This window comes from Atheta coriaria, unplaced genomic scaffold, assembly GCF_025399875.1.
Source record: "Atheta coriaria isolate IRGN ID8LTWV9N9 unplaced genomic scaffold, Caltech_Dcor_3.1 hic_scaffold_13_pilon, whole genome shotgun sequence".
Lineage (NCBI taxonomy): Eukaryota > Metazoa > Arthropoda > Insecta > Coleoptera > Staphylinidae > Dalotia > Dalotia coriaria.
The window spans coordinates 969444-982944 of record NW_027045455.1 but is presented as its reverse complement, the minus strand read 5'-3'; the positions used below and the strand labels follow the sequence as shown (position 1 = coordinate 982944).

General features: G+C 40.7%; 1 protein-coding gene across 2 annotated transcripts in view; it reads right to left on the bottom strand.

Moving 5' to 3' along the window:
* LOC135801768 (pikachurin-like) overlaps window positions 1-13501 on the bottom strand; it is a 42535-nt gene that overhangs the window by 5351 nt on the left and 23683 nt on the right. For both annotated transcript variants that reach the window (XM_065315280.1, XM_065315279.1), the window contains exons 4-5: window positions 6175-6376; window positions 530-864 (exon numbers count right to left, since the gene is read on the bottom strand). In XM_065315280.1, coding sequence (XP_065171352.1) covers window positions 530-864; window positions 6175-6376 — 537 coding nt within the window. The remainder of the gene's footprint in view (window positions 1-529; window positions 865-6174; window positions 6377-13501) is intronic.

Sequence of the window (13501 nt, the reverse complement as noted above, 5' to 3'; positions counted from 1 at the left end):
TTTCCAAACGTTTGCACGGCAGCAAGCGATCAATCATGATTATGCATGTCGGCTTGTCTGCTTCGTTTTTTCACGATTATAAAATTCGCTTTGAGAACTTATTTGCAGATTTGAATAATTAATTGCTATATGATAAAATAATATGTTTTTGCAAACAATTCGTTGAAGATTACATGAAATATTCAAGAATATTAAAGTATTAAGCAAGTTATCAAAGTTTACTTAAGTTATATTTTGGTTAATAAATAATTATGGAAAATTAACGTCAAATTTTTCATGTTTGTTGATAGGCAACGAACATTACACCAATACAAGTTTGAAATAACTTAAAATTACTTCTTGTCACTAAAATACTTCTATTTTATTGTATCTAACTCAATTTGACTTTGAAAAAGACTTTAAAGAACAAATGTACCCAGTCGAATCGAAAGCATAAAGAATAAAGCGATTAAATATCGATTGAAAGCATTTTATGACCCGGCTTTGTTCTTGTTCACTCTCCGAAAGTGTATTTACGACTACTCCTCACCTATACCATAACCCTTAGAGGCCTCCCCCTGCGGCTCCAACGCAAACTTGTAGAGATGATCGTTGACCTCCAGATGTCGAATACATCCTTTCAGCCCACCGGCAACGGGCAGTTTCTCCGATAGTCCAGTAGTGTTGCCAGCGCCGCCGATGAACAACGGCTCGCGGAACGTGATGCGCGAGAAGAGGCCTTTGGACCGGCCCTGCACGTGCTTGCCGCCGTTCAATTGCACCCAGGCGTCCCATCTATGGCGATACAGCGTGATGTGGTTCCACTGGTTCAGCAGGACAGTCTCCTCGGAGCGCACGACGCCGACGCCCGACCCACAGTCGAATCTGGAACGCAGCAACAAATTCCAATTACTTAACGCCTCGGCAAGCCGCTCGCATATAAGTGATAGATTTATTTACGCGTCGCATGCTTTTTTCACTCCGGTGATAAATCTTATTCGCTCATGAGAAATAAGCTAAATGTCCGGCGCGTTGTTGTAATAAACAAGATGAATCGTGTATAACTTTTAATTTGAACAAGCAAATATAACATAAGAATAAGAATATATATAACAAAAATTTGATTTTCAAAACTTGCAAAGAACAAAAAACTTACTCTCAATAATTTATGAGTGTAAAAAAATAAACTTTTACGCTCGGTCGCACTTTGCGCTTGCGTAACTTTTGTTTCCTTTTCACGCGAGTTAAAATTTTCGACGTTTGCGAAAGGTATGATTTAACTTTGTACGCTTTGGCGTAACGTATCGCTCGTGAATTTTTCAAAGCGTTCGCCTGCCACCCCCAGGCTTTCGTGCAGTTCACTTTCGAAAGATCATAAAGATATTTATACGCTGCGCGAGGGCGGCTGCGAATGCACGAATTGTGTCGAATGCACGAAAATTGCATAATATAAAACTTATTGAAAAGTTGCAGCGACGAATACGAATGTGTGTAGCGTACAACTCGGATCTGAAGTCGATAATGCATTCGGGGTGAACGTATTTCATCACAGATGGGTGACGCCAAAGTATTCGCGTAATAAAAATCGATGCGTCTACATAAAAACAGTTTACACGTTTCCACCTGCGCGAGTATAACATGACAACATGCATGTTATCCAGGGATTTCCCACTCGCAAGCGTAGAGAGAAACTTACAAGACTTTCCTTTGTTGCCGAATATGGGTACTTCTCCAGTTGAAAGTTCAAAGCATGTTATCCACGATGACAAACAAACACCTTCGTCCTCCTACTCACCCTCACCTCTACACTTGTGATGCGTTATTTTTTCCTACGAGTTCACGAGTTCAACGCGTTCTTTGACACGAGCGCACCGCAAGCGCACGTTCGTTAAATTAATTTAAGACTCAAGTGTCCATAAAATTACTCTTGCCAGTGCAATTGAAGTCAATGAGGGCGCGCAGGTTGTAAATTCATATTGTGCCATCGGCAACCATTCAGAGCGGGCGCTCACCACCACCAAGGGTGTTCTTTACGCGGCGTGAGGGTTCTTAAATAAGCGGCGAGTCTTTTACGCGCCGGCAGACAATCATATCGATCCGGTGAGAGCGACGCGACGTTACCTAGGGCGGCCAGGTGAGCCAACACACAGACACAGAGGAACTCGTACGTGGATACGCCGCCCCCCAGGTTGCAACTCGATTACAATCCGCTCGGACGTTCACGGCATACACTGCGTGTGTGTTCGTGACGACTAATTCCGGCCGGTTAATTGATGTTAATGTATCTCGACGCATTCAAATTTCATTTTGCTTTTAGCGTTGATTTACGAAGGATGGTCTTATAAATTAATACGTGTGTAATATGTCAAATTGGGGGCGTATTAGAACTAGTTACATAACCTATTTTCGTAGCTATATTAAAATTTTACGTTTTTATTGATTTATAAACGTTATTTAATCCTACAAAAAGAATTAGGACATTAAATAACAAGAGTGGATAATAATGAAGTGTATTTCGTTTGAAAATGTGACATAACCTAACTTAATTCCCCATTTTGCATATTTTGTGATATTTTCATGAAAAATATGCTTAGAAACCAGTTTTATTTAATTTTATTTAGTACGTTAATTGTTTTTATCGACTGTGAATACATATAATCATAAATTCATCCAATTTGACTCATTTTCTTCATGCAAAAGTAAAATTTTGAACAAAGTTATTAGTGTCCTATGTTGTGTCAAAGTTTTAATGGTGTTTCATTCGCATTCACGGCCTCATAAGACGACTGCGTGCGAAACGACAAGTAAAACGCTAACATGCTAGATTGGAGTTTAATATCGCATTAAACTGAGCTCGAGACGTTTGAAAGCCTCGCCCACAGTGTACAGTGCAAACACAATGGCCTGTAGTCGGTGTTGTTTTATAATTAACACGGAGGTAATTAAATCTCGACTGCAGGATTTCGTCCTCGGCGGCGTCGGCGTCGTTTTTGTTGTTTTGGGTACATGTCGTTTAGTAGTTGCGACTACGACTAGCAACTACGTCTGTAAATCGACTCGAAGTTACTTTAAGGCGCGACGCAGTCGGGTTGTTCGGGCACAAATGAAATCCGATGGCTGACGGCTTTAATTACAACGACCATCGATAACAGTCGCCATCCCTTATAATTTATATCACGATTCGAAAGGAGTCCGTAAGAAACGGCTGCGGTGCTGATGCTGGAAACTTTCATTAAGCTTTCGGACTTTCGCCTCGACCGTCGGATCGAAGTCCATTTTGTCGTGGATGTACGATTGCACGTTGTTCTCGTGCGTTTACGGTTACTGCTCGCTTAGTTTTTTTTTCTTTTCTTTTTTCGTCGACGACGACGATTGCCAATGTTACCAATGTAACCAATGAAACTAAAACCATTGAAACGTCAACCGCAAACCTGACGATATGTGTGCGGCGGTGAAAATATATTAATTTCGAAAGTTTCATCTCCTCGCGACAATTGAGAGGGTTGTTAATTTGCGAACGTGAGATTGCACTGTTTCGAGTTTTACGAGCGCGCAGAGAAAATTTAATGAATTTCAGCCTTGTCGGCTTATTGAGGGCTTATTTTAGTTGCGAAGATGTTTGAAAGCATCGTGTCCGCGGGACGCAGACTCATCCTTAAAAGGATTCTGTCACGGACTTGCACTGTATAATAGACTTACGACGTGAAAGGTCTCTGCGATTGCAAGTGATGCTAATCTGGCAATTTATAATTAATTAAAAAGATTACATCACTCTACGGTAATTAATTTTTTTTGTCACAAAATATTTTGAGAGATGAAAGATTGAGACATTGTGACGTTGAGACATTGAAAAATGCACGCTTTTATAAAACTACTTGCTTTATCACAATATTGATCACTGGCTGGAGACGCGTCGTCCATTTTCGGAGGAAATAGCGATCCCAGGTTACTGCACGGCACAAAGTCGTTATTAGAATGTGCGAGTAAGTCGTAAAAAGTTGGCGTGCAAAGTGCGCTCACCACCACTTTATATCTATTGTCTAGTTATAAAAAAACGTCGAAGTTTGGTTGTAAAATAAATATTTATTTATGCACAAAGTGAAAAGTCCAAATAATGCAAATGATTTCGAAATTATTTGCCATATGTTCATAATACATGATTATGAAATAATTTGTGCTTGCATCCGGTCGTGACAAGCTTTTAATTGCCATCGATAATTCCCACGGTCCCACGACAGCAGTTATTTCATAAATTGGCGTTAAAACTCGCAACAACTAATGTGCGCGCAGCGTCATTCATTAACCCTCCACATAATTAATTCAATGAAATATCTACAATAATTGTGTTGCGCCATTATTTGCGGGAGGCAAACGGGTTGCGAGGGAACAATTGCGCGTCCCGCCGCTCGTTTTGCAACACACTACTCGCTTGCGCACAATTTCGTCTAGCTTCATCGCCGTGCACTATTTGCGTGTTTGCGCTGCGCGTTTATAAGCCCACGAATGGCGCATGGCGGCATAGATTATTCATTAAAATCGAAATAATGGTCGCCCGTAAAGCGGTCGGCATTACGCTGCGTGTATATGACGTGTATATTTATTGTAGCAGCAGTGGCTGTACTAAAGTAAGCTTTGGGTGTTTATGTTTAAGCTTCGCTTTTACCGTCCGGAGCTTGTCACTGCCAAAGATGCGTGTTTAAAAGCCGATTATGCTGAATCACAAGATATTCGTATAAATGTCTTTAAATTCAACACAAGAAACTCGAAATTTATTTGATACTCTTTTTTAATACATCTACAAAGTTTAATTTGCAATTTAATTAACTTTGTTTAATATTTAATACATTTTCTTGGATTAATTCAAGTTAATTACGTCTTGATGGAATACGCAAAGTGAAGGTCAGACGTGAAATTGAATTTAATCAACATTAATGGCCATCTCGTCGTTAATATTAATTCATCGAACGTAATTCAAAAATAGAATCCATTCCGAATATAATTTTCACGTGTCTTGTGTGTTTTGTGTCACGTTTGAAAAATTTTGGAATTTATAGTTGCTTGTTTTCGTAGGTAAGACGTTGGCGCCGAATATTACGACGTGAAAATACGCCGCGAAACGTATTATTGTATTTTTCCACGGGTGCGCACGTTCCGCCCCGTTATCCTGCGGGAATGTCGCACTCCATTTTGCGCAACGTGCAACTTTTTGTCCCCGAGCGCGCGTGCAAAGTGTCGCGGCTGTAAACGGACGAAAAATTGCCGCGCGTATACATTATTTTTTTATGCAAAACTGTGAACATCGGTGGCGTGTTGTTATTGCGCCGCATTGTCGGACGATAATGCGTCGGCCATTACAATATGCCGGAGCGGCATAATTGGACTGAGCGAGCGATTGCATCTCAATGGAAGTTCAACGCAGCATGAAGTGCATATTGCATGTCGATGGGCTTTAATCCAACCGGGTCACAATGTTAATTTTCCAAGTTAATTTTGTTACAAATTCCAAACAGCACCATACACGTTCAGATAAAATAATCATTTAATATGCATTATGTAACAAATTAAAAGTTTATTTTATCTTTTGAGGAGTAAATTTCTAAAGCACAACATCTGCAATTACTAAAAACGAATAGCAGACAGCTATTGATGTTACAATTACTGTGGAGTTTGTCATTCAGAAAGTTATGTTTCTGACAGGATTAAAAGCCCTTCGTTTGCCTTGATCTTCGCGCCCAAAGGGGAAAACGGCCGAAAGCAAACATAACATCATAAGAAAGAAACGTCCCCGACCGTTTTCCCTTTGGATAATCAATAACTGCGCCATTATAAGACCTGACGAATAATAATCGTCTCTTCTTTATCCTTTAAGTCGTTTTAATGAAAGAATATTTTCTATTGTAGCCAAATTTAACTTCAGACTATTTTTTCTAACTGCATTTTATACTTTAATTGACTGAAAGTTGAAATAAATATATTTTTCACAAATAAAATAAAAAAAATTGATTTTCAAGTGTCGCGCAAAAAATGACGTGTAAATCATAACCGTGTCTGACACCCCGGCAAATATGCAAATAAACGTCGCGTTTGCAGATGGATATCCAAGCGAGAGAGCATCAGAAATTACGAAATTGATTGATTGAAATTGACGTGCGCGACAGTTGCGCCCTGTGGAGAGAGCGAACGTAATTTCGTTACCTGAATTCGACGAAGCCTTGATGTAACAGCAGCGCCATGAAATCCCCGGCCATGTCGTCACGCTCCCCAGTTAAGAAGAAGATGCCGTCGTAGGCTTCCGGTCGCAATTCCAGCGTCACTTGCACGTGCTTGTAGGCGCCGCGCAGCGCCGGGAAAGCCAGCCAGCTGGAACCGGTGAATCGCGGCGAGCGAATTTCCACCTCTGGAACAAGCAAACAAGCCAAACATCAAAACGTGCACGCGTGTGCGTGGCGACACAGAAAATGGCGAACGGTAGGAGAAGCAGACGTGAGGTTTTTGTATCTTAATTTTTAATTAGACGTTACCAAGGGGAGGATGGAATTCAACCTCAGTGAGCACGAAGAATAGACGTGACAAATAATTCTACGAGCATTTTTACTTTGCTTGCATTCGCGGAAAATTACGACAGAATTATAATTAATTAAATTTTTGCTATTTAATTGAAAAATAACAGAATTTTGTAAAGAATTTTAAACAAACAACTATTATACACAGATTTTAATTTAAATTCCTGCTAAAAACATCATGAAACAACGCAGACGATAAAAAATTTATTTAAATTCAACATCAATAAGTTTTTTTCTATTGTTTAGCATAATTTGTTGCACAAAAAGTCTCTTAACGCGTTATTTTAAATGCAAATCAAGCCGAAACACCGAATCGATACTACAGTTGCCAAGAATATGCTTAATAGATTCTAAGCTTTGCGTTTCCAGTCTCTTGCACATACCCAGCGACTTCGACAAACGGCAATAGTAGCTTACAAACATCTCCGGAGCGTTTGCGTTTAGCGAAATGCAAATTGAGTATGTAATTGCACGTCACTGATTCGGAAAATACACACTTCGATGTGCGAGAGGAGCCCTGTCGACGCTGGGACTAGCTGTATCATCCCACCCATTGTGTACATCACATGCCACATTTCCTGTTTAATATGTGCTCACGGCGACGCGCGTGGATTTCCGCGTGTTTGTCGTTCGTGCGGTTTGCATCGCTGCCAGCCGGACGAAAAACCGCGGCGCATGCATGACCGGATTACTGTCGCAAACGTGCGCGCATCACAGGATGAAGATTCCCAAGAGTGTCGGCGTGTGTGCGCGAATGGAGTAGGTATGTCATGTGTATGTTATTTCCGGCATAGCAGTCGCGGGAAATTCTTCGCAATGCCCGATATCACGTTCGTTCGTATGAAATCTGATATTTCTTTGGGTGGAATTTTCACATATTATCCCGGCGAGTGGGCGATGTATGTTTAGTACTTGTACTTTGATCGAAAATTTCCCGAACGTATTTGCTTTGTTTTCCACTCAGATAATTTAACTTTCTGTTGTATATTTTGGTTATAATTATGTACATCTCGAGCGTGAAAATAACTTGCTATTTATAGCTCTTTTGGAGTAAATTTTCTATATTTTACATATTTGTAAAAATTTGTGCGCATAAAGTCGGAGTCAATTTACATATAAATTTGCTTCGCGATAAAAGCACATCGTAAAAGATTCGCGTCGAAGTCGAAAAGCATCGTTCATTTTCACACAGTGCGCAAATTTTATACTTGAAAATTTCGCTTCGCCCGTTTCGTACGTGTTTTAATTACTGTAGGCGTCGCAGACATGAATATCGCCAACTGTAAAAACATTCGAGAGTGTGTCGTACACACCGTTTAGATAACGCCGTGAGAGTACCTTGTTAAAATGCAAAACAGCGCCACACGCGTCGAAATGACGCTAACTCTAACGAGCCTGCTCGGAAAGACCGGAAACGGTGCCGGAGGCAATAGTCAATAAGCAAATCCGTTGAATAATCAAGTCGATGTTTTGTTTGATTTTCCCGACCTAGTTTCTTCCGGCTCACCGCTTTTCAACGCTTTTACTTTGGTTACCATCGAGAAGTAGTGGTAGTCTTCTTGGGATTTTAAATTCTCATTTACTTTTTCCGGGCGCTAAGCCAAACACTAATCGAAATGCAATGGCGAGAGTGTCTTGGGTTCGTAATGATTAATTCTTGTATTATGTAGGCTGTTGTGCTTTCTTTGTTCTGGCAACGGGGGTAGTAATTTCTACTGATGATCAAAATGAAGATTACGAACAACTCAGAACTTTACTAATGATTTCTCCGATTTTCGTTAGGAGAATGTTTAATAACAACATAAATACTACATTTTAACCTTCGAGTCTGCACAAACAACATAACCTTCTTTATAGCCTAGCAAATTAACTTTTTAAATCAGTATTTTATTGCCATCTAAAATACTTAACCTATATTCAGCACTCTGAATGATTAAAGCAATACTTAAAGTTATAGACCACAAATGGGATATAAAGGTCAAAGTTCATTAATTCGCTGTGTTTGTACACCGTGAGAGTTAACAATCGCGAAGTCTGATTCAAACATCGACCTTTCACCCCCTTCCCTCCCCTCGTGCCGCGGTTTTTGTGTGCGTGCGGTGAACACAAAGTGACATTTCAAGAAACCTCACCAACCGACCCTCTACTAACGCATAATAAGCTTCACTACCACATTTACTCCAATCGTATAAAACTAGGCAACACAACACACACATATATACCAACTTTACTGGCTACTCTAGCGGCCAGTAACAAAACTATCGATTTTCGTGCATAATTCATGATTTGTGCGGCGACCTAAATGAATAATTTAGTGATCGAATACTCGCCGAGCAAACGCCATTAGCGTACGTTCCAAGCCGCCCTCAGCCTTTCCAAGCTTCCTATTTGTTGGCTGCTGCTGGGAAATATGTGGAAATGACATACGTGCACGCCGGCAGTGCTATCGGACGTTATCATACGCATTCGTTCACATCAGTTTCAACTACGATCGAATTGCTTCGCCGTCTGGTATTAACAGCAAAACAGGCTGAACAACAACTAACCACTACATGGACACGAGACATCGGCTCAATTTAGATACCGAGAGGGTGAATGGGAATGTGGAAATGTTTCATGTTTGCGAGTAAAATATAAGTTTTGTTACTGTGCGCGTTTTGTAACATATTTAACTGACAGTCGAGCGGAGGAATTTATATTAGTTTGTTGGAATTACTATTTGATGAGATAAATAATAAACAAGCACTGAACATGAAATACTGAAAATAAAAAGTGCTATAATGTTGTTAATTAATATAATTATTCACTAGGATTATAAAAATGACTTTAAACACGTTATTTCTTTGTAGAAAATATTTTGAATCTAAAAATAAATTTTTCCACAAAGAATTCTGACGTGAATTGATAACATTTTACAATTGAATAAAATAAATTCGAATCCGGGTATCGGCATTGTGATTTGTATACTTATACACGTACTGATTGAACAATTTTCCTTCAGCGTCCGAAAACATTGATGAAACGTGTCCTACATAAAATATACACCGGGTACCCGCCGCTGAGAGATTAAACAATCACAAAAAACGTCGACGGAGAATTCGACAGTGAATAAATCCACAAAACATCTATACTTCCCACCGAACAACTTACAATAGTAAGTTTTTCCCTGCATTCAATGCGTTCATTGTGATACAAATATACAAACACATTGTATGCGTTGAAGACGGTCGAAATCGAATCGAATCGAATCGGAGCGCGCGTGTATGTATGTATTATCGACATTCACAGTCAACTTATTACGGCAAGTATCCCGACTACGTGCGTGGCATTTTAATCGGTTCATTTCGTGCCGACGCTGAGGCTATATATTTTATTGTGCCAATCTATGCCGCCCGCTCAATGGACGGCGGACAACAACGGGGACGCAACCCGAAACTCGACGGGAAAGAACGTGGAAAACGATCCGGGTCCGATGTCGATAGTGTTACAAGATGTGTTCGTAGGGCGCGGCTGGGAAAAAAAACCGCAACGCACATTTAGTGCTTGGCGTTGGTGTGTATTGAGAGAGGAATTGTATCGGTAACGGTGCGCAAATATTTATCAATCATTAAAGTACGTGGCGACACGGCACGGAAGCAGGCGGTCGTAAAATGCTAGGAAAAAAAACCTCCCTCGCGAGAATGAAAGCGAAAACGTTCCTTTTAATGCTTTTTTTTTTTTTGGTTGAGATTCTCGCACTGAGAAGGAGAGCAAACAAAGCGGAGGGCAATTTTTATTATATGCTTTATATTCTTTTTAACACGCGGTTCTAAGAGGTGATAAGGCACGGTCCGACACCTTTTCAAATATATAAACCCAAAGATTAAAAATTTAAATAAAAGAAACCGTTTTGTTATTAGTTAATTAAATACAAATTTAAAAAATAATTTTATTTTGATTTTTATGATCAAAAAATGAATGATAATTGAGTCGGTGCACTTTGTCGATATATAGTTATCCATTAAGAAACATTGGGGAGCAATGGCAGATATGGCCGATTCCAGACATGTGCTTCCTGGCCCTTGCCCTGCGAGTTTATATCTCCAGCAATAAAGTGAAAATTATATATCGTGGGTAACATAATCTCACTCGAGGATATCGCATTCGGTCGCTCGCCTGCGAACGTTTCCAATAAAGTGCCATAACGCCGCGCTGTTTTCCGAATAGATGTGTTACTCGGAAAGAGTGTGTTACAATGCTTCGTAATGTCCCACACGTGCTGAGCACTATATATTTAACGATTTTTTAACCAATAAACTCACAGGATTATATTTACTTACAACTAAGTTGATCTATACTGTATTGTATTGTAGGTTATATACGGCTATTTTGAAAAATATGAGCACCATCTTGAAAAGTATGTCAAGTTGTTTTTTTTCCTCTCCATGCTTGTAGCAATCACATAAACTTCTATTAGTTTTACTGGTGGGAGAAATTTGTTCGTACTCATGAAAACACGTTTTTCATTTAAACTGCTACCGCCTGGGACAGTTCAGGAGATGCTCAGCGTATGAAAAAGTTTCGTCCGGCGCGCACAATGTTACTTTCACTCTCCTGATGTCATAATGTACCATTACTTCCGCCAGCATGTGCGCGAAGTGGCTGCATTATGAATCAAGAACTGGCGTGGCGCGCAAGGAGCACAAAGCGATAATTTAAGAAGGGTTTTCATAGCAGCGCGTTACAATTATGCGCGTCGCGGACTTGGGCGGCGCAAACCTTTCCGGCTGGGATGCAGGAAAAACTTCCAGGCATGCCGTCGGCGTCGTATCGAGTTTGCTCCCTGACGCCGGAGAGCAAAGCGGAACGTGTTTGCGTTTTTTTTTCTTTTCACTTTTTTTTGTACTCACAGATACTCGTACATGCATTAAACAACTCGGCTCCGAAAGTTGGTAGCGTTCTTCTGGCGTCGCAGCGCAGTTGTTGTTAAAGAATTTTTACGCGCTGCGAGCAAATTAAAAACGTAATTATACGCGCGCGCTTATGTAATTTAGCGCTTTTTTCTTGCGCACTTTAAAAGTTTATTTTTCCGCTGGAAAATAATAAATAGGAAATGAGCACGCGGACGAAATGCGAGTTGGAAGAAAAGGTCTTTTATTTATCCACTGCGTTATAAGTCAATGTCGTCATTATTTATCGCTTACTATGCAAGAAATGTTTTAATTAAAAACCTTCAACAAAAAATTATAGCACATGAACATTGCAATAGGATTACTTATTCATGTTAGGTTATCGTATTGTTCAATTTGCAATCGATGCTTGAAAATTGATACTCGTACTTGTTGCTAATTGTTATCGGAACGTGCGCGGTTGGGATTCGTGGGCGAACAACAACGCTGGAGCACGGCCTGTGGTTGTTTGCGTTCGTGCTTTTGTTGTGCATTGGCCAATCGCCCTCCGCGACCATTGCCTTAATATCGATTATGTCATTAAGGTGTATGAGCTTTCGCATTATCGGCCCACGGCGCAATAAATTAAGCCTTGCCGAACGCGAAACACGGTTAATTATGGCGGGCGGTGATTAATAGTCCTAAAACCATTTTGGGCATTAGGCATCTTATAGTGGTTATTTCGGTAGTCTTAAGTGCCGAAAATAAAAGCAACTTGATAATGCCGCTGGTTTTCATCAACAAAAACGCTATAAAAATAAAACAGACTATTTTGAGGTTAATAAACGTTAAAATATGATACTTTATAGGTTATGGTAATTCTAACCTTTCTTAAAACCTATTCTCTATTGAATTTTCATTGTGAGCTTTCAATTTAAGTGAAACACAAGAGCTAATTATGCGTATTACGGGTACATCCTCATCAATAGTACCGTTCTATAATATCTTACATTGACAGCGCGCGAATTTCGCACATTGGATCCAAATGTGTCTGTTGAAACTAAAGCCCAACTAATTTGGCTTTTGTTTGAGCGTAGGCGGAGGAATTCTTAGACAAGTATTTTGATTAGAAACGTGTACTCGCGTGCGTCTGCGACGTATCAGAGAAGCGTTAAGATTATTAGCTTTCTCTACGCAGGAAAGTTTGCCCGGTTCGCCGCGGCAAGGCTTCGGAATTTTGCGAGGATACTATTACGGGACGAGGGTGGCGAGGATCACGCACGCAATATATCCGAGGGTGGCGCGGTGGAATGGTGAAATACGACGCGCGAGGGTTAGGTGATACACCTGCAGCCCCTATTTATTGCTTCACGCGCACTGCGCCTGCAACCGATCCCCCGACTGCAATTCTCCATCTATTCGAGTAAAGGAAGAAGAAGTCAATGCAGTTTCTTTTTCCCGAGTAGATATTCCCCCGTCACGCTGTGTTACTTTTTTTCTGTATGGATTTGCGGCGATTCGTAGTCCGACGCAGATTCGTACTCTCATCGGTGCACTGAGTGACTGAGAACGAGCCCGGTGGAGTTTTATGAGATTGCATAGAGCACCCGCCCAAATTGGAGTGTTTGTGATGGGTGTGCTTTTGAGGTAAATCGTCCGAGAGTAAAGATGAAATTTATCGAACCGCCGACCGCCAACCTACACCTCTACACTTACATTCTGTCGACAGCGGCTAACCGCTATCGTTGTGTGTTTGAATTGTGTGGCGAAACCCGGCACGACGTGCGCCCTGGACTTAATTAACGAAAATTGCGTAATTAGATAGGATAAATATGGAAGAGCGTCCTTGGCCTCATGGCGCGCGCGCACTGCTCAATGAAGCACACGCGAATTTCGTACCTATTTCGAATGCAAACTCAAACTCGGCAACTCGTGCCCAACCCTGACTTCTCGTTTTAACCGTTTTAACCTCATTTCGCAATTTGTGCTCATACTCATGCACTCTTAGCTCCCACTCGACTGTGCCCTGCGTTTTCACATGTAGGTAGTTGGTTTGGTCCACAATTGCCTCCGCGGATGGAATTCGTGATT